At 29.8% G+C, this 18,940-nt stretch overlaps 2 protein-coding genes across 4 annotated transcripts; one reads left to right on the top strand and one right to left on the bottom strand.

The window, feature by feature from the left end:
- Window positions 1-1,885: 1,885 nt before the first annotated feature.
- Window positions 1,886-8,848, bottom strand: LOC124840278 (1-acyl-sn-glycerol-3-phosphate acyltransferase BAT2, chloroplastic). Of its 2 annotated transcripts, none has more exons than XM_088097907.1 (8): window positions 8,624-8,848; window positions 8,488-8,540; window positions 8,335-8,392; window positions 7,965-8,126; window positions 7,465-7,871; window positions 7,209-7,310; window positions 2,633-2,957; window positions 1,886-2,190 (listed from the first exon to the last, which is right to left on the bottom strand). In XM_088097907.1, the coding sequence occupies exons 1-7, from the start codon at window positions 8,676-8,678 to the stop codon at window positions 2,745-2,747; spliced, it is 1,050 nt and encodes a 349-aa protein (XP_087954033.1). In that variant the 5' UTR covers window positions 8,679-8,848; the 3' UTR covers window positions 1,886-2,190; window positions 2,633-2,744. The 2 variants fall into 2 exon arrangements, with proteins under 2 accessions (XP_087954033.1, XP_087954034.1); XM_088097908.1 differs by having other exon boundaries at window positions 8,497-8,540.
- Window positions 8,849-11,241: 2,393 nt separating this feature from the next.
- LOC124840279 (RNA polymerase II transcription elongation factor) lies at window positions 11,242-15,325 on the top strand. Of its 2 annotated transcripts, none has more exons than XM_047316310.2 (5): window positions 11,242-11,378; window positions 13,050-13,199; window positions 13,408-13,775; window positions 14,314-14,356; window positions 14,750-15,325. In XM_047316310.2, the coding sequence occupies exons 2-5, from the start codon at window positions 13,082-13,084 to the stop codon at window positions 15,175-15,177; spliced, it is 957 nt and encodes a 318-aa protein (XP_047172266.2). In that variant the 5' UTR covers window positions 11,242-11,378; window positions 13,050-13,081; the 3' UTR covers window positions 15,178-15,325. The 2 variants fall into 2 exon arrangements, with proteins under 2 accessions (XP_047172266.2, XP_047172265.2); XM_047316309.2 differs by having other exon boundaries at window positions 13,030-13,199.
- Window positions 15,326-18,940: the final 3,615 nt, after the last annotated feature.

Genomic DNA, 18,940 nt, shown 5'->3' with positions numbered 1-18,940 from the left:
CTAAAATGATTAATGGTGTTTTTAAAATCATAAAATTTAATTATTTTATTATTAAAATTTTTAAATAGAAATTTTATAAACTAAGTTTCATTATTTAAAAACATACAAGTCTTTTATAGATCACTTTCATGGAACTCACACTTTTCTTATTTTGTTCTTACTTTTTGTCTATTTGTTTGAACTGTCAAGGTGATTATTGAGACGAGTTATTCTAGTTCATCTAATTTATTCCTCAATTGAGTAATTTGAATTTAATTTATTTTTTCTCTTGGTTGGTCGGTCAGTTTTGTTTTTCTCTTACATGTGAGTAATTATTGCTTGCATGTGTCATTTAAGTTTAATAGAGTCTTTGTTGACCATAATCATATGGTTATAACTTTACTGTTTTTGTAATGTTTATATATGTAGGTAGAGAATCTTGTAGAGATATGGGTGTTTTAGTTCTCTAGAGTTGTTTGAGGTGACTATGTCTTCATAAAATATGAGTGTTTTGGTTTTTTGGAACTATAATATTTATACATGTTTAAGGTTCTCTGGAGTTGTTTGAGATATCTTCACAAGCAAGGAAATATTGTTTTTCTCGTTTTCAAATTCTTAAAAAAAAAAGATGTTAATGTTGTTGGCTAAATTGTTTTGTATTAAACTTAATCATTTCTACACTATATTTTGAGAAACATTATAACATGTGTTGTTAATATAAGTTCTTTTTAAGTTATATATGTAAATATCTCATATATTACTATAATTATTTTGGATACAATTTCATGTTTATTTAATGTTTAATGCTTTATTTAACAAATTTATATTATGAAATGAAATCTTACATTTACTAACAAAATTAAACAAAAGTGATAAAATTAAGAATGTATTTCTTTTGTACTAAATGTAATAATACTTTTAGTAGTCAACTACTTATATTTAAAAGAATTCTACGATTTAAGTTATATTTTAGATTTTTTATTTTTTTTAATTGGAGTGAAGAGATGAAAACCGAAAGAAGACAATAATAAATAAGATTGTTTAAATTAATAAGAAATATGTGAAAAGTGATATAGATGAGAGAAAAGTATAACACATTTATTTATGTGATAAGAAAAAAATTAATTGGAAAAAATAATAAATAAAAAATAATCCTTGATATAATTTTAATGAAAATAAGTATTAATTAAGATTTAAAACTAATTAAGATTTTAAACTAATTATTTATAAAGTAATTAGTTTATAAAAATGAAAATTATATTTAAATTGCTTAGGTTAATAAAATTCATTAAAATACATCGATTTAATTAATAATAAAAATTAAATATAATTTTATATTTCTATACAACTTTAACTTATTTTGTTAGAATTCATTTTACAAGAGAAAAAGATACTACTATCAAATTAGACGGTGATTAAAAAGTTCAAGATCAGTTTAAATCAATAAATACTTTGCATGGTATTAACTGATGCATATGTCATTAATTTGCACATAACTATGAATACAATTAATCTATAGTAATAAAATTATGTTATAATTATTAAATTAGTGAAATAAACATATTAATTTTACAATTTCAACTTTAATAATTTTTTTAATTATTGTAATTAAAATTTAATTTGCATTAAGCAACATCCTATTTTTATGAAGATTTGTCACAATAGTTCCATCTCCCATCAATTCAACCATGCACATTCATGTCACTTACACAAGCAAAGTGTGACTGCCAAATGTGTTTATTATAAAAAACATTGGTGAAAGTGGAATAAAAAAAGTTACCCAATTGCTATAACTAAACCATTAAAAATATAAAAATAGTTAAAGTATTACATAGAAATTTAATGTGAAAGGTACACTTTTAATTACTGAAGTTATTAGAATATTTTCAGTTAAAAAAAGTAGTCATAGAGACCAATCAAATTCAATTTATTATGTTAGTTTAACAACATTTTTGTACATTGACAACAATCCATTATTAGTTGAACAGGTGATTTACTTTTTGCTGCACATATATGTTATGTGTGTGGTCAGTAAATGACTTTCCTGTGTAAAGTCTTCTCATTAAAGGTGAAAAGTCCAAACTTAAGCATAAGCGATGCTGACATCTAAAAATCCTTCTGTAAGTGCAATGCAACCTCCTACTTTCTCCTGAAGAACAAATGTCAGGTGTTCCAACATGAATAAGATAGTCCCACCTAAGGAAAGGATGACTGCACCACAGGAAGTAACAAAATGTTTAGTAATAACATAATAAATCATTCCTGAAACATATCCCAAAAAGAAAACAATATTAAATCACAAAATTAGTACATGATAATTCATCTCAGAAACATTCTCAAAAAAGAAAACAATATGCACACAAGATTAAATTGCAAAGTTGTAATCTTATAGCTGTAACAAATAATGAACCGCCGTGGAAAAAAAAATACATATCCAATTATCATGATCAATACACCAAAATATGGTTGCTAAGTTGCTACAAAATACTAATGATCCCTACTCCCTAATAGAAAAAGAAGGTTTCCTCTGCAATGACATTTTCACTACATGACATCTTAGACATTAGATTTATTTAATTTAATATATTTTACAAAAACATTCTATAAAGCTTGTGTTTGAAATTCATGAAGGGATAAGATGAAAACACTTTACTCTTTCATTTCAAATTTCAAAGGAGAGAATCCATTCTCCAACGAAGATGCAGGCATTTGATTGTATAAGTACATTAGGTCACTTCTGGAAGCACATTTTTGCAGTCTATTTCTCAGCTTTGAGTCAGTACACTTTCGATTGCCTTCCTAGCCTCTTTACATAACACATCAGATTCCTTTCCAAAAATGGGTTTATGTATAACTACTTTCACAGATCCTACGTTCACTATACCCTCCTTTCCTGCAGGCATGATTTGACCAGTTCCAATAAGGGTAATAGGAACGAGTGGAGTATTTGTCTTTGCAGCTACACTGAAAGCACCCTTCTGCAAATCCCCCAAAGAAAGTCACAAAAGAATGAGTTAGTTCACTGATATAAATCTCAGACAGAACAAACATGTATAAAGAACAGAAAATGAAATATTTGAAATTAATTTATCTCAAGTTACATTTCATAATCATCATATAAGCTAGGGAGCCTCTTATTTTTCTGGGTCACAGCTTTCATGAGCCAGTCCAGTTAAAACATACCCTGATACCCTGCACCCCCCTCCTACTGATTTTTCAATCATCTCTATGGTCAAGTTCCCTATCTAGGTGCAATAAGCACCCAAATCACTTTAATCCCAAGTGAAGACAGAAAGTAATGGAAAAGGAAAAACTATCAAAATTTAAAAATAAGTTCATTTAAAATATAACTATTACTCTTTCAGTGTTGAGTGTTTTAGTAATGTTATCAAATTGTGCTAGTGCTAGTTACTTATTTAGTATGTGAATGCCATTAACCTCATCCATATCCGTAAAAAGACACAATTCATGTTATGAACACAAGGTAAATCTGGATAGTCAATTATTATATTCACCACCACAAATATAGCATAGTCACTGCGTTAAATTCTCATGTCCCATCCTAAATTTTATATCCAGTATTCTTAACTTTTTGTCAGTATGGTAAAACTGAATACACTCCTGTATTTCGGAAGGTATTATCTTCTTTTACCAAAGACATGTATTAATTTCATATTACTATCCTAATCTTTTATTATATTATTATAACAAATAATTTCTTTGTATTTTGCTACTTATTGTAATATAAAAATTGTTCACTCGTCACCACCTGTTGGTTGGACAGTACATTGGAGTTAACTTTCTTTTTTCTCTCACTCTTCTCCTTTTAAAGTTTTTTAAACTCTTAATTTTATTTAAAAACTGTGCAGAGGACACACTTTTGTTTGATAATAAACTTCATGCTGAATAACAATATTCAGGAAACATATGGAAAGGTATAAGAAAGTAATATCAGTATGTATTATTTCTGTTTTTCTACTTTTCCATCCATTTACAACTTGTAGCATGTTACTAAAGAAAGATCATTGTTAGTCATTTTAGTTGTCAGCATCCTATAGTTGAAACCCTAAAAAAAAAATTCTTTCTCCTCCTACCTTTTTCCGATTATTCTCTATTTTGCTGCTAATTGAGCACTCACTCCTTGCAGTACTCTTGAAGTAGACCTATATGATTAATTAAATTATAAGTATAAACAGGTGTAATAAGTTTTTAGGATAGTGATTATAGCAGATCTTGCTACAAGTGAACCTAACCAAACATCTTATTTATTAGCTACACTTATTCAAGAGCCTTGCTCTTTATTTTTTTTAAGACAATTGATTAATAACTAATATGTGTCATCAAAGGCGAATTTTGATACATTTTAGGGTGGGCAATTGCAATCTATATAATAGTGATTAATTTTATTGTTTGGCCCTACTGTTGCAGGATTTGGGATCCATCACTGGGTGACATAGGTAGTGGAATTTTTTCCCTTACTGCACACATCTCTTCAGACCTTTTTGTACACACCCACAAGGGTATATACACAAAAGCCTTATTTCTAAAAGTTAATAATCTCAAGTTAGTATCAAAGTAGGTTTGGTTAGTCACTGCCTATTCACACAATAACAACCTAACCTAACATCTTATTTATTTGTCATTAAGTTGCTACACTTATTCAAGAGCCTTGCTCTTTATTTTTTTTAAGACAATTGATTAATAACTAATATATGTGTCATCAAAGGCGAATTTTGATACATTTTAGGGTGGGCAATTGCAATCTTTATAATAGTGATTAATTTTATTGTTTGGCCCTGCTGGTGCAGGATTTGAGATCCATCACTGGGTGACATAGGTAGTGGAATTTTTTCCCTTCCTGTGCACATCTCTTCAGACCTTTTTGTACACACCCACAAGCGTATATACACAAATTGTCAAGTCAAAATATACACTCAAGCCTTATTTCTAAAAGTTAATAATCTCAAGTTAGTATTAAAGTAGGTTTGGTTAGTCACTGCCTATTCACACAATAATAACCCAACTAGTTTCAGAGGCTAAAGCCTCTGCACACTCCTCCACACACCACTTTGGTATGGTACAATTAGGCACATGAAACCCACGCACCGCCTTCATGTGATAGGAGTGACACCACATCTCCTCTAGGGGCTTCATCAGCTCTTCCAGTCCCTGTTCCAACCATCTTTTGGGACCATCACCCCTGTCTGGTCAGTGGAGTCCAAAAAAAATCCTTGGACAATATTTCTCCTCCTCTTCCGTAGAATGGAGTCTAGTCCAATTTCCTCATTTCTTGGGACTCCCACAATAACTTCCAAGAAACTTAATAGACAAAGTTATTTGTCTTGATTAATTATGTTGAGATTTAGTTTTGTTAAAAAAGTTTATTGTCTTCTAAGGTGTTTTTTTGGGCTGTGCCTGCCAATCATGTAGGGTCCAAGGTGCAGATTTTCTCATCTACCTGTTGTACTTCAGATTTGTGCATTTTTTTCTATTAATAGATCCGTTAAGAGCAACATCTCCCTCAGGCAATATTTCTCCTAAATCTTTTATCCTCAAGTGGTTCCATGGTCAAGGTTACCATGATCACTTGCAAAAGCATTGCAACAAAGTGTAATCAAATAACATTGAACAATGGATGAAACTGGATTTTAAGCTTTATGCTCTAATGCCTCTATATGTGGAAATCAATATACTGTGGACCCTCAGAACATTGAAAACCTATAACACTTTCCAGAGAAAAATTCAGTATTTTGTAAATGATATTCAATATCCTTACCATTCTGCCCACAAGTTGGCTTCTATCAAACAAATTAATCATTATATAATGTCTCCTTTCATTGCATAATAAGCACAATTTGTTGAAGAAATGAGAATGTTCTTGGAAGCTGACTAATTGGAACAAGTTAAAAGGATGCTGCACAATTTTTGTACCATGATGATTCTTGGTGCTACAAATCCAGGTCACGGTCATGTTTGTGAACAAATTCTAACTAGTCAACTTTTATGTACTTGCCAGTACAACAATTTTTCGAACAACAAGCCACAAGAAGTACTCACCACAGAAACATTCTTACAAGGGCATTCATCCTGTTATCATTTATGTAGCAGATTTCAGTCCCATCTCACACACTAGTATTGAATGGAACTCAAATCACATGGGAACCACTAAAAGACACAGCCCTCCCTGGCAGATTTTCAATCCAAACAAACAATAGAAGAAATATACATCTTCACCTTCCTTCCCTCGTGCAGTGTTAATAAATTGAACAAATAGATGTTTTGCAATATGATATTCATCAAAATTGTGATGATAATCTGAATTAGACCCATATGATGTCTTCCTCCACACTTTTCAACACTCAACAGCTTCCCAATGAATTTCCTTACGTCCTATATTTTCTTCCATGCTAGATTCAATTTTGGCCTCCAACCTAAGTTTTTTCTCCAAACAATCCACTCCAATTACCTTACTCATGCTGAAATGATGAACTACTTGTCATGAAATATCTATTGGATCAGGCAAGTTGGACCAAAATGATAGAACACTGATTGATAAATGAATAAAACATGACATTGAACAGTGAAACCACACACAATACAACAACACACTTGCTGTCCTACAGAGAAAAGTTTCTTACAAAGTGTATTCTCAATACACATACAGCAAATAACTACACATTTCTTAATTACAAATCTCCTATCAAACATATAGATACACAACCACCAGCAGGTATTGTATACTCGTCTTATATTTTGACTTTCTTCCTCAGCCCTTTTCCCAGCAGCAGCAATATTCATTTTTTAAATTTTGTTCCTTTTGTATGGTACTGAGTTTTTATTAATATTACGGACTAATACATGAATTTTGAGTTATTCTATCTTTTTGAGCTTATTGTATGTATACTACATACATAAATACATACAGAGAGTCAAGTTACTTCAAAGTAACTCTATGCGAGTTACTCCTCATCCTAACCTTTGATCTTTTCTTAATTTAATGGTTCTAATAAAAAATTCATTTTTAACTATTAGATAACTTTCTTTCTAATATTAAAATGCTAGTACAAAATCAATTAATTTTTATCCCCTATTCTCCTACTAATGAACAAACTTCAATCCATTAGGGATCCTTTCCTATCTAACTTGGATCTCAGTGTCTGCTTCTATATCACAATTATCTATAAAGATGGCAATGATTGATGATTACAAGAATTTTTACACAAACTCACCTTGAATGTGCCTAGTTTTCCATCTTTACTGCGTGTTCCCTCTGGAAAGAAAAAAACAGAGGCTCCTTTCTTGATCAAATCCATGCATCGTTTAAGACAGTCCTGCAGGTTAAGAAGCAAGAAAAACTATGACTTGAACATCGTTTATGTCTTTTAAGCCAAAAGGGGGACATAATTGCACAGAAAACACTGCCATCCATCCAACAAGAACTGGTTAAAATTAACTGCAATACTAGTGATAATAGAGAAAGAATACCAGCTGGCTTCGGCTGTCCATGCGCTTCAAAGGAATGACACCCAAAAAAAACATTGCCCACCCAATTATTGGAAAAAGAAATATACCAGTCTTGCTAATGAACTTGAAGCTTCTTCCTAACGTAAGAAGAGTATATATGTCTAGAAAACTCTGATGATTCGAAACATACACGGCAGGGGTATCTGGAGGTGGCAGATTCTCCATTCCCTCAAATTCAATTTTGAAAAATGGTGCTACAGTCAGTGTAGCCCACACTTTGGCAATAAAATGGTGGAACTTTCTTCTGTAGCGATCAAACAGGAGTACCAATGGATGTCCAACCATCATCAGCACAAAAAGAAATATGGCACTGAAGGCTGTGACAACATAAAAGCAAGCTCCCCTGACTTTAGATTCCACTTTCAGCTCTGCAAGTAAGAGATAATCAATACTTGACAAAATAAATCAGTCTCCCAAACATAAATCAAAAACTCTAATCAAATAAAACATATTATACATACCAGGTAGTAAATAGCCATCTTCAGCAGACCCAGCTGCAGTAAGTTCAGATCTAACAACTACATCTCTGGGAAATTTATTCTGAACAATAAATTTAGGACTACCAAACAGCCATGGTACATTTTCAAGCTTCTTAGAGATTCCTTGCATGCTACATTGAGGAGCTACAGAGGAAAGGGAAACAACCATAAAGCATAAATAAATAAAATTACAAACAGTCATTTACCATATTTACTATATACAATCATTACACCCTCATCCAAGTATGAAGGAAATAAACAAACTAATAAACACCAAAAAAACACCAGATTAGATTGAATCTTTTGTAATGGAAGATGTTATTAAAAATGCATAATGAGAGTACACACTTACCCTTGTGTGAAATCCTCAAAACTGGGTGCTTATAAGTTGTTCCACGGTGAGTACACAGCTGCAAAGCCGATGGGCTTCAATCAAACAAAACTAAAACCCCACACACACACACATGAAATAAACATGAGACAGATTAGAATGATAAAGAATTACATTACTTACGAGGGTGGAAGAGGATCCCCCAAAGAATCTCGCTTCTTTGTGGCCTGTAGATTAAAAAAACAAAGAAATAAGTGAAGAAAAAGTTGTGGAAGAATTAGAAATCGAAATAAGAAAGGAAAGGACTAACCGATATGAAGACGGTGGTGGATTGGAGAACTGAAAGAGAGAAGAGTGATTTCCATGGCATCAAAATTGATGACGAAGAAATGCTTAGGGTTTTATTTGTACTTTTCCCAATTTGGAGTCGTAAATTTCAAAGTATCATTTCGTTCAAATCAATCACTGATATATTTTGTTTCTTGACTTTTGCTTGGAGTGACACAGCTCAGTTCAGGGAAATTGTTTTCTAGCCAATTTCACTTTGGCTCAATTATAAACTACACCAATAATCTTTTATCTTTTCTCCTAATTGGTTTAAAATTAACATCTTTTGTATTTAAAAAATTATTTTCTTACCCACTCTTCCCTCTGATTCTTGTTTTATCTCCTTTCCTAACATGCACTGACATTCACTGCATTCCTATTTTTTTCAATTACATATAATAATCCAAAAAAAAATATTCTTTTTTTTTTAAGTTTTGGGAACAATAATAATATAATAAAAAAATATTATCAAAAAAGACATGATTTGAGGGCGAAGAAAAAGGGGGCAGGATAATTCCATAAAATTTCATATTTAGGAAAATATTTTCTTATCTTTATTTTTATAATTGATGAATATAAAAAATTTCTGATATCTTCAATTTCATTTTGAAAACAACTTTACCTTGTATTTAAGGTCAAAAAATATATTTTTTTTGTTACGGATACTTTTTTATATAATTATATAAATATTAAATACTGATTGGTAAATGTTAAATAAGTACAGAAAAAGTAAAAATATTAAATATTTAGTTTAGAAATAAGTTATAAAATTTTAAAAATAATAATATAAATCCTAAAATTATAAAGTTGTAGAATAAATTAAGAATTTATAAAATTATAAAATAATTTAGGGTTAAATATGTTTTTAGTCCCTAAACTATTGACCGTTTCTGGTTTTCGTCCCTCTTCCAAAGTAAGGTACAATTTAGTCCTCAATCTTTAAAAAACGTTCGTTTTAGTCGAAAAAACGAACGTTTTGAGGACTAAAACGAGGACTAAAAACAAAATTTTGAGGACTAAAACGAACGTTTTTCTAAAGAATGAGGACCAAATTGTACCTTACTTTGGAAGAGGGACGAAAACCAGAAACGGCCAATAGTTTAGGGACTAAAAACATATTTAACCCAATAATTTAAAAAGTCACGTGATGAAATCTTAATAAATCCTCGAAACTAAATAATCTAATTAACAAAATATTTAACAACTCAATTAAAAAGTTTTAAAATTTTTAAAACTCAATTAATCATAAAAATTTAACAGATAGTTAGTTTAAAGTTTCCCAACTTAACAGAAATTTAAAACTTAATTAAACTTTGTTTCTTCTAATAATATTGTAAAATGAGATTATTTGTTTTTGGGACTAAAGAACCATGCTTTGTATATCTTAAATCGTGAACATTTAATACATTAATGAATTCTTATTTTTAAATTTTGTTTAATATATAATAAATAAGTGTTTTCTTCTAATTTTCCTTTTGCATATACTAAAATGATATAAAAGAGCAGTCAATTTTTAAAAAGTTGTTCTTGGACAATTTTGTATAATATTTTTAGAATAAGTTGATCGAGTAAACATTTTCCAATGAGTTACCATAAACAGGTCCAATTTGAATTTTTTAATTTGTTGAAAATCAAACCCCAACAAATTTACATATAATTTTAAAAATTTAATGGAAAAATAGACACCTGCATAGATGTCTCCTTTAAAACCTACAATGTTGTTAAAGTGTCTTTCTCATGATACATTATAAAATAGGGTAGGAATTTTAAGAATCTATTTATAATTAATCAACTATAATTATAATTTTGTTTGTGTATATGCAACATTATTGCATGAGCATTGACTATTAAAACGATGGTATTTTAAATATATAGTTGTAGTGTCGAAAATGGGTTATATTTTTAGAAGAAAAAATTAAATAAGTATGAAGTACAATCATATTATATTTTACAAAAGTATTATTTTCAAAAGTTTCATTCCTATTATACTAATTTAGCTAAAATGAAAACTTCTTTTCTAAAAGTCAACCAAATACCATTTATTCTATCCCAAGATATAAGAATTATATCCTTAGAATAACTGTTATTTATTTTGGAAATAGATATAAAAATAAAAAATAATTATTAAGATTTTAATATAAGAACATAAAATACGATAACTATGTTTCATATTATATAAGATCAAATATTATTTACATTTTTATAATATAAAAAGTAATTACATAAGTAAGATATAGTTTTTTATAATTTGATAAAATTATATTTTTGTTTATAATTTTCATTATTTGTAAAAATACCTAAATTAAAATTATTATTTTTTTGCAAAAATTATATAACTTAACAAAAAGTCACTTAAGTATTATTTAATTTATATTTATATTATATTATCATTATTTAGTTTGTTATTTTACAGGATAAAATTATTATTTATTATTATTAAATTTGTGATCTTCTTATCTTATAATATTTACCTATTTTTACAAGGATTATAATTTGTTTATTTAAAAAAAACAATTTTAAATTGTGGATGATGGAGATAAAAAATAAAAAATACAGTTAAGGTAAACAATATTGAGATATCTTCATAAAGAATTGTTTATTGTTTTTTTAATAAAAGAAGATAGCACCATGCTTGATTTCCTGGCTTTCCCCCTTTCCTGTTTGCAGAGAATAGAAAACCAAAACATCCATGATTGAACCCTAAGTTTAAAATTACCGGATAGCCAATTCCAACACTGGTACGTATTTCTGTCTCAACCACGTCTCTATGATTCATCTCCTATAATCAGTATTTTGAAAATCATTGAATTGGAAAAGAAGTTGTAAGTTGATGTGATAATTTTGATTATCGATTGAACTTTTGTTGTTTTTATGATGTGGTTATCACGAAGGTTGTTTTGTGTGATTCGATAAGATTTTCTTTATTATGCTCAGGGAGGAAAATTAGTTTGTATATTTTGACAATATTTGGTTATATATTCGAGAGTTGAATGGAGTGAGGTGATATTGTTTGAATATTGTAATGGAAGTGTAATGCAGAGAGAGTGAGAGAATTAGTTTGGGTATGTATCTTCAGAATTAGAGGGAAGAAAGTGATTATTAGATAATGTAATAGTAATGTTGAAAAACTTGGGCTTTTCTGTTTCTTCTGTTGAATAGGTAAAAGCTAATAAACTCACATGATGTGTGAAGAAAACAAATGAACTACACCACTCCAAAAACCAAATAAAACCACACCTGAATTAACCAGACCTTCTTTTTAAATGGTTTACGAGTTAGGAATACAGAAAGTTCATTGGGTTTCACATTTCAGTTATCTGTTCAATGAAAACATCTGGCTTCTCAATTGGCTACCCCAGTTCCATCTCAGCCTCTCCCAACAATCAAAGCAAGCAAAACCCCTGATTCTTCTCTGTGAACCCTTAATTCACACGTCTCATTCCAAATCTCCATAAATTTTTTATTTTTTATTTAAATAATTATATTCCTCCCTTATCTCTGCAGTTGCTTTGTATATCAATGTAAGTTTGATTGTGATTCTCTTTTCCTGAATCTGTCTTTCTCATTGGTTTTGCAGTTATTTCTTGGTTCACAGATATATCCATATTTTCTTTTGGTCCTCATCTCATTCTGTCTCAGATTTATGTTTTATTTTTTTTTGCCTTTTTGGATTTTGCTCCTTTTTATTTATAATATATGGTAAATTGGTGCAGCCATGTTAACTTGTTCTTTCTAAATATGTCTTTGATTAATTTTACAAAAAAAGAAAAGAAAACAGTAGTCTGATGCTCTCAGGTTTGGTTTCTTGGTTTTGGTTATTTCCCGTCTTATTAATCTCGCGGTGCTTGCCTTGTGTTGGTTCTGTAATAATAAGATTTGAGATAAAATTAAGAGATAGTTATTATCTCGAGGTCATGAGATACAACAACTGCAAAGTTTTCGTTAGTGTGAATATTTGTGAATCATTATCATAGTCCAGACACTTTGAATGTGAATGGTTCTTCCAACAATTGAATGAGGATTATAAGACTTTTCCTTAATAAATAAACACAATCTAGTTGTATATTGTGGAAGAATAATTTTCTTGAGTTAACCCACTGTCAAATGTCAATTGATGTTCATGTGGTACTAATTCCTACCTGACTGTAAAGAATGCTACTAATAAACGAACTTAACACGACACTACAAATTCAAACAATTTCCAAACTCGTTCAAATTAAAAACAAGTTCTAATATGATTCTGGAGCACTTGCTGAGTTTTCTTCTTACCTTTGTTTTTCCCTAGCCTTATGTTTCTGAAACCATTGATGAGTAGAACTGATATATCCTGCTATACTACTAGAAGACTTGTTTAGTTATCTAAATTTGCATCTTTTTGAACGAGTTCAGTGAAAAATTGTTCCAATCAGGCTGTCTGAGGTCGGTGAACTTTATTTCTACCATGGCCAACAAATCTCGAGAAGAGCCCAAGACTGCTCCTGAGCCTGATCGGTGGTACAATCTCACCCTTGGACCTTCCTTCAAAGATGAATCCTCCAACAAATACTGCACGCTGCGATGTAAGTTCCAAAACATAAAATTCATTTCTAATAGTTTTCTTTTTTTCTGGTGGGTCAGTTTTTGTTTTCCAAGTTACTGGCAACTAGGCATGGAATGTTCACTCTTGATTTTGCAATGATTATATCGTCAAGCTTTTTGACTTTTGTTCTTTATTTTTTTCCCTTATTTATGTTGAATTTTAATCATTAAAGTCTTGAATCTGTACAGATGAATTTAAGCCAGCTTCAGTTGATAAGAATAAGCCAGGATTGTTACGCAAGACCAAAGAGAACAGGATTTCTGTGGAATTTCAGAACAACCAAATAGGAAAACCCAAGGTGACATTTGAGGGGAACAGTGAGGATTACAAGGAAAACGATGCTGTATTGTTTTTTGATGGTGAGACACTTCGATTGGAGCGACTTCATAGGGCCGTAAAACAACTGCGACACCTACGAATGCCTGGTGAATCTGCAGGTGCTGCAGCTACAGCTGTGGCTGCTCCATCTGGACCAGCTTTGGATCCTCGATCATCCCCTGTTGGGAAGTCTGTAAAGCCAGCATCTCTTGGCAGGAGCTCATTTCAGGCTGTGCCAGTAAGTGCTCACTAACTATCTATGGCATAGTTGTGTATACTAGCTAATTCCATTGTATCTTAAAATTGCTTGCTGTTAGAAATTTACATTATAAATATGATTATTTTTACAATGCATTGAGATTTTTACTGATTTTATGGAGTTAAAAATTTATTATGTTTGGTATGTCATGATTACCATAATGTATTATTGATATCATAATGATAGAGAGAGAAAGTTGGGGAGGGGGTGGGGGGAGGGTGAGTTGATTGGAGAGACCTGGAGGGGAAATATAAAAGTGTTTGTTTATGCTTGTTATCATGGAGATACTTTTCATTTTATGACAGGACCATTATTTGTTTCCATGGTTACACAGTAAGATATTTTTTATTTTTCATCAATTGAAGCATTTGTTTAATTAAGGGGGAAAAGAGTTATAGAAAGAACTGAAGGCTGTAAAATTATATTTTTGAGACTGGCGAACAAGGTTTTCTAAATGAATGAAGCAAAATAGTTTCTCTTGTACCATTTTAACGATATTTCTGTTGGTTCTGCACAGGTTGAGGTGGAGCGTATTGATATTGGTGAACCTGAGAATACCGGTATGTATCATATAGTTTGAAGATTTACGTAATTGCATATTTGGACTATATTGAGCTTTAAACTTTTTTTCAAAGTAAACAGGCCGTAAGCGTTTCATTTTCATCATCATGTGATGCAGCTTTTTATTTTCATCATATGGTTATTTACCGTATGATCTTTTGTAGAAAAGTGTTCTGTTCATGTTTTCCAATTTGATGATCTGTGTTTCCTTTGCTGCGTGCTATAAATTGCCTCATTCTTATCCCCAGTGCTGAAAGAATTTTTTATTGGATGTCTGCTCTGTTGATTTTGTGGTGCATTCACCATTAATGACGTAGTTGATGCAGGATTTGCTATTTATTTATTTATGCATGAACTACGAATCATTTAATGTTGTACGTGTGGTTTGGCAGGCGTCAAAGTTGGTTCGAAGAGGTCATCTGATTATCTAAACGAACCGCCCATTAATGCCTCTCCAGATGCGAAAAATGAAGTCGAGGAACATCACGATATTGACATTAAAGACCTTTTCGGCAGCGAGTCACCGGAGGATGACAATAATGTTGAAGAAAAAGATAATGTTGGATTTGACATGAATGTTCCACACACGGATGATGATATTGTGGATATGGATGATAGCGGTGACGAGGTGGACAAAGGACACAATCCTGCAGAAGCTCCCGAAACCCAGGCGAATGCAGAGGGAAGGGATGAGCAGACATCTACTTCTAGCAGTAGCAGTGGAAGTGGCAGTAGTGAAAGTGGTAGTGGAAGTGGTAGTGGAAGTAGCAGCAGCAGTGACAAAGAAGACAGTGACGAAGACTCGGTTCATTCAATCTAAAGTTATACGACACCAGTTTCATTCTTTTTCTTTTCTCATTATTGGTCTTTACTTTTTTCAAAGTAATCCAATACATAATGAATTGAATGTGTTTCTCAGGCCTGGCTTGTGAAGGGTTATCAATAATGTGCTATATTTTATGCGTTTATATTATTAATCCACTTTAAATAATTTCGTTTTGACATTGAAACAAACTTCCATGGTGGAAAATTGGCTAGCCTGAGGTTGATCTTAGGGAGACGAAATGAATTGGAATTATTTACTAATGTTATTGTTAACTGTCAGTGGGACTTTCACTAGTTTAAATATGCCTATGTATGAGATAACAAATAGTTTTATATTAATATAATTTTTTAAATATAATCCGTACGAATAAAATTTTATTCTGATAGTGAACTGTTAAATAAACATGTTTCAATCGAAAAATATTAAAGTGTAATATTTTTTTAAAAAAATATTGGATGTAGTATAATGTTTATATGTATATAATTATAAATAATTAATAGGTTTTATATAATTTTTTTATCAAATTACGTTAAAATAAAAAAGTTAATAAATGTGATATAAATAATGTTGTTTTCCTTCTACTAACGTTTATATATCTATGTTAGCGTTTCCTATTTAATATTGAAATATATACAAGACAAAAATCTTGGAAAAGAAACTTATACTCTTCAATCTTCATATATTTTAGGTTTCAACTTTGAACAAAGAATAGTAAAGGAAATAAATCATACAATTCAAACTCTAACACAAGAAAAAACATCATTGTTCTCACCGTACTTGATAATTTCTTGCCTTTAAATAAAATATTTTGGAAATACTCAAATGCAAACTGGGTCAACCAATAGACAAGTCACTATTAAAAAAGGTCAATAAACAAATAATGAAAAAAATATATGAAACTGTAATAAGATAAAACTTTATTAAGAAACAAAAATAAAACATAAAAAAAATCCAGGGAATCAAAAAGTAATAAATAAAACTGTATGTTATTAAACAGAAAGTAAATTTAAAATATATATATATATATATATATAATAAATGAATTAGGAAAATTTATTTGATTAAAGAATTTTAAATTTCCCACTAACAATAACAAGGTCAACATAATTAAGATAACTTTTTAATCAACAAAACAAAACAACCAATAAGACGAAAACATAGGATAGTTTTCCTTTTTTGGCAATGATCCTTTTTTAAACGGAAATTAGTACTGCTGTTACTGCATTTAAAGGTTAAACGTACACGATTATTTTTTTCGCAAGGATATCCACCCTTATCTTATAAAATACTGTTGTTCTCTTTTCAGTTTATTATAAGAAAACATATAACTTTATATTTGAAAAGGGAAAAAATACGAGTAATAGTATGTTTTACGTTTTCAAGTTTTCGATCCTTTTTCTAATATAAAGAAGAAGTTGTTTAAAATAACTTTAATCTGACATTTAACTTAATGTGACGTGAACAATAGATATTCGCGCATCCCTTGTACATGGACAACGAGGTTTCATTGTTTTAGTATTAAATTACTAAAATCGTATTAATATTTTTTAAAATTTTCCATTTTGTATTTTCTATATATGTATATTAGACTTATTTCCCAAAATTTTAGAAAATATTAATTTTGTCTTATCCTAATTATACAAAAATAACACTTATTTACTACAAAGAGACGTAAAATTAATATTGTTTGTTTAGAAAGTAAGTATAAATTTAGTATATTTTTACAAAACTAGTTTTTCACTTTATATTATTAATATATTTTAGATTGATCTTGTTTTAGTAATGTGGAATTTCAAGCATACATTTTATAAAACTAATTAATATTTTTGAAAACTTTATAGTTACTTTATCATAGTAACTGTTTGACTTAAGTTTGTTTGTTAAAAAGTTAACAAAAATGAGATTAATTTTGTAATTATAAATAAATATAAAACTTATTATACCTAGACCCGTAATTATAATAAAATTACATTTCAGCCTAGATCAAATAATCTAAACATTCAATCATTAACTATTCTAAAATAATCTACAGATAATATTTATGAAATATATGATATTATATATGATAAAACATAATCAAAATCTATGAATAATATTTATTTGTTAATCTATCATGTATATTCAATGACATAAAAAAGTTATAAATATATGTTATTAAAGGAAGTACGATCATTTTAGAATAATTTTTATTCATATATATTTATAAAAAATTTCTTATTGACTTAAACATAAAAAAAAATCTTTATAAATGAATTTTTTTTATCGTCATTCGAAACTCAATCACACGTTAGTCTATTTAATACTGCTCAGCCAAACCCGATAATAACACTTATCATAAAATTTATTTTTATAATAATAAATTAAACTTGGTTCATGATATTTTATTAAAATTTATATAACAACAATAAATTTGTTTAGTGCCTCAACATATCATTAGCGTCTTGCTTAAATATTGTTTGGAACACAAAACTAATTAATGTAATACATTACAAACTCTTATATTAGCAATTTTTGATTTTTCTTCTTAACCCACAACTACTAAAATAATATGTTACAACCACTTATTTATCCTTATTTATGCACATTCTTCATTAAAAATATGATATTTTTTTTTCCGTCGCTTTCTACCAAAAAAAAGTTACAGACATACAACCAACTTCATGACATTTCAATAATTGACCAGGACATGCATTTGTTAGTTTTCAGATAAGAGTAAAATAATAAATAAATATAATCTTATTGTTTTATAAATATACATATATCTTGAAGCACCTCTGAAAAACAAAAACAAGACAGAATCGAAACATGAGTCTAAGGTCGAAACTTTTGACTTTGTATCTACATTTTTTAAAACCCTTCAAATATATAAATATTGATCGAAAGACGTCACTTCAAATAAATTGTACAAGCATTGTATTCCAACACGCCTCTTTAGTCTGAATTTCAAAGCAAAATTAGGTGTCAAAATTGATGATGGCCACGCCCTCTTTCCGTTTTCACAAATCATAAAACGACCGGTTTTTAAAAAATATTTATAAATAATATTATTGTTAGCTGTTGTTTTTATTATTGATACCTGTGAAATAACGATGGTGTTATGTTTATATATGTTCATAAGTTCTACAACACATCAATAACTCAAATTAAAAAAAATAAATTAAATATATTTTTAGTTTTTAGAACGAAATTTAAATCTTTTAATAAAAAAATTTAATACATTTTAGTTTTCAAATTAAAAAATATATAAACAATTATTTTAATCCAATTTCAACTGTGTCGACTTTTTTTTTCTTATTGAATAGTGTTTCATCTAACGTCCAAGCACTGACGAGGACGGGGAGCGATCACCGGTATAAGAGGCATAAAGTGCAAGGGACACAAACAAGGAACGACTCCTGGCAGGCTTCCAGTGGAAGGGACACATGGATGAATCGAACATACACCAGAATGAGAGAGATCTAGAGACTGTATAGGCATGAGACTATATAGTTGAATGATATATTAAAGGAATTGATTTGGCTTCTCATATCACCAAAATGCATTTGCTTTTCGGTAGCCTAACACATAAGAACTTCATGGTTAAGCGTGCTTAGCCTAGAGTAATTTAGGGATGTGACCTATTGGGAAGTTTTCCCAGAAGTTGGTGGTGGAAAGTTTTTCCAGATGGTGATGTGTGGGGACAGTCAATATTTCTTGTAAGTTGTCGGGGTATTACATTTCAAAATTGTATTTGAGTTGAAACAACAAATAAACCGTT

The sequence above is a fragment of the Vigna umbellata genome, chromosome 8 (genome assembly GCF_029865625.1).
Source record: "Vigna umbellata cultivar VRB3 chromosome 8, Vumbellata_1.0, whole genome shotgun sequence".
NCBI lineage: Eukaryota > Viridiplantae > Streptophyta > Magnoliopsida > Fabales > Fabaceae > Vigna > Vigna umbellata.
Note: the sequence above shows the minus strand (reverse complement) of the source record. Positions and strands in the feature narration are given on the sequence as shown.